At 37.2% G+C, this 600-nt stretch overlaps 1 protein-coding gene across 1 annotated transcript in view; it reads left to right on the top strand.

Moving 5' to 3' along the window:
• The window catches only part of LOC137656581 (protein starmaker-like), a 24,923-nt gene extending 24,634 nt beyond the window's left edge, over nucleotides 1-289 (top strand). The window contains exon 4 of the mRNA XM_068390754.1: nucleotides 140-289. Within this exon, the coding sequence (XP_068246855.1) occupies nucleotides 140-289 (150 nt within the window). The remainder of the gene's footprint in view (nucleotides 1-139) is intronic.
• The last annotated feature ends 311 nt before the right edge of the window (nucleotides 290-600 follow it).

The raw sequence follows: 600 nt of genomic DNA, 5'->3' as shown, positions 1-600 counted from the left end.
ACCTTTCAAGCTATCGTCATAATAAACATCAAACATTATGTCTATTCGTCGGTGATTCCTCGCACAATGCTGAACGTACGGCAAAATAACATCGTCGGTCTATGCACCAAAGGTTTTACATGCTCCTGGCTGTTTCAAGTTGACCAACGCAGCACCATCCATAATGAGAGTATCTGCCTGTGGTGTGGTTGAAGAGACTTGTATATCACTTTCCAGCACTAGCATCAATTGTGACTTTGTTCCAGAGTTTAAAATCCCATTTTGTGATATTGATGGTGGATATTTTTGATTCTCATGAGGAAAAAAGTCTTCTAAATCACATTACCTACTTTGGCAAGAGATGAACAATCTTGAAAACAGATTGCAGTCATCTTTTAAGCTTGGAAACTTTGACTTTGATGCATTCGAGTTTGATTTTGACTTTGAACTAAATAGCGGAAGTCTGGTTTCTGCAATTGGCTTGTAAAATTCTGACTTTTTTTGTATTGTTAACTTTTTTCAAGAACTGATCAAACTGACAACTACCAAGCTTTGTCATTTGTCGTAGTGACTCGGTAACCTTGCTGTCAACAACATCTTTTGTATCAATATCATAGAGAT

The sequence above is a fragment of the Palaemon carinicauda genome, chromosome 17 (assembly GCF_036898095.1).
Source record: "Palaemon carinicauda isolate YSFRI2023 chromosome 17, ASM3689809v2, whole genome shotgun sequence".
NCBI classification, from domain to species: domain Eukaryota; kingdom Metazoa; phylum Arthropoda; class Malacostraca; order Decapoda; family Palaemonidae; genus Palaemon; species Palaemon carinicauda.
This window is presented reverse-complemented; position numbering and strand designations above follow the sequence as displayed.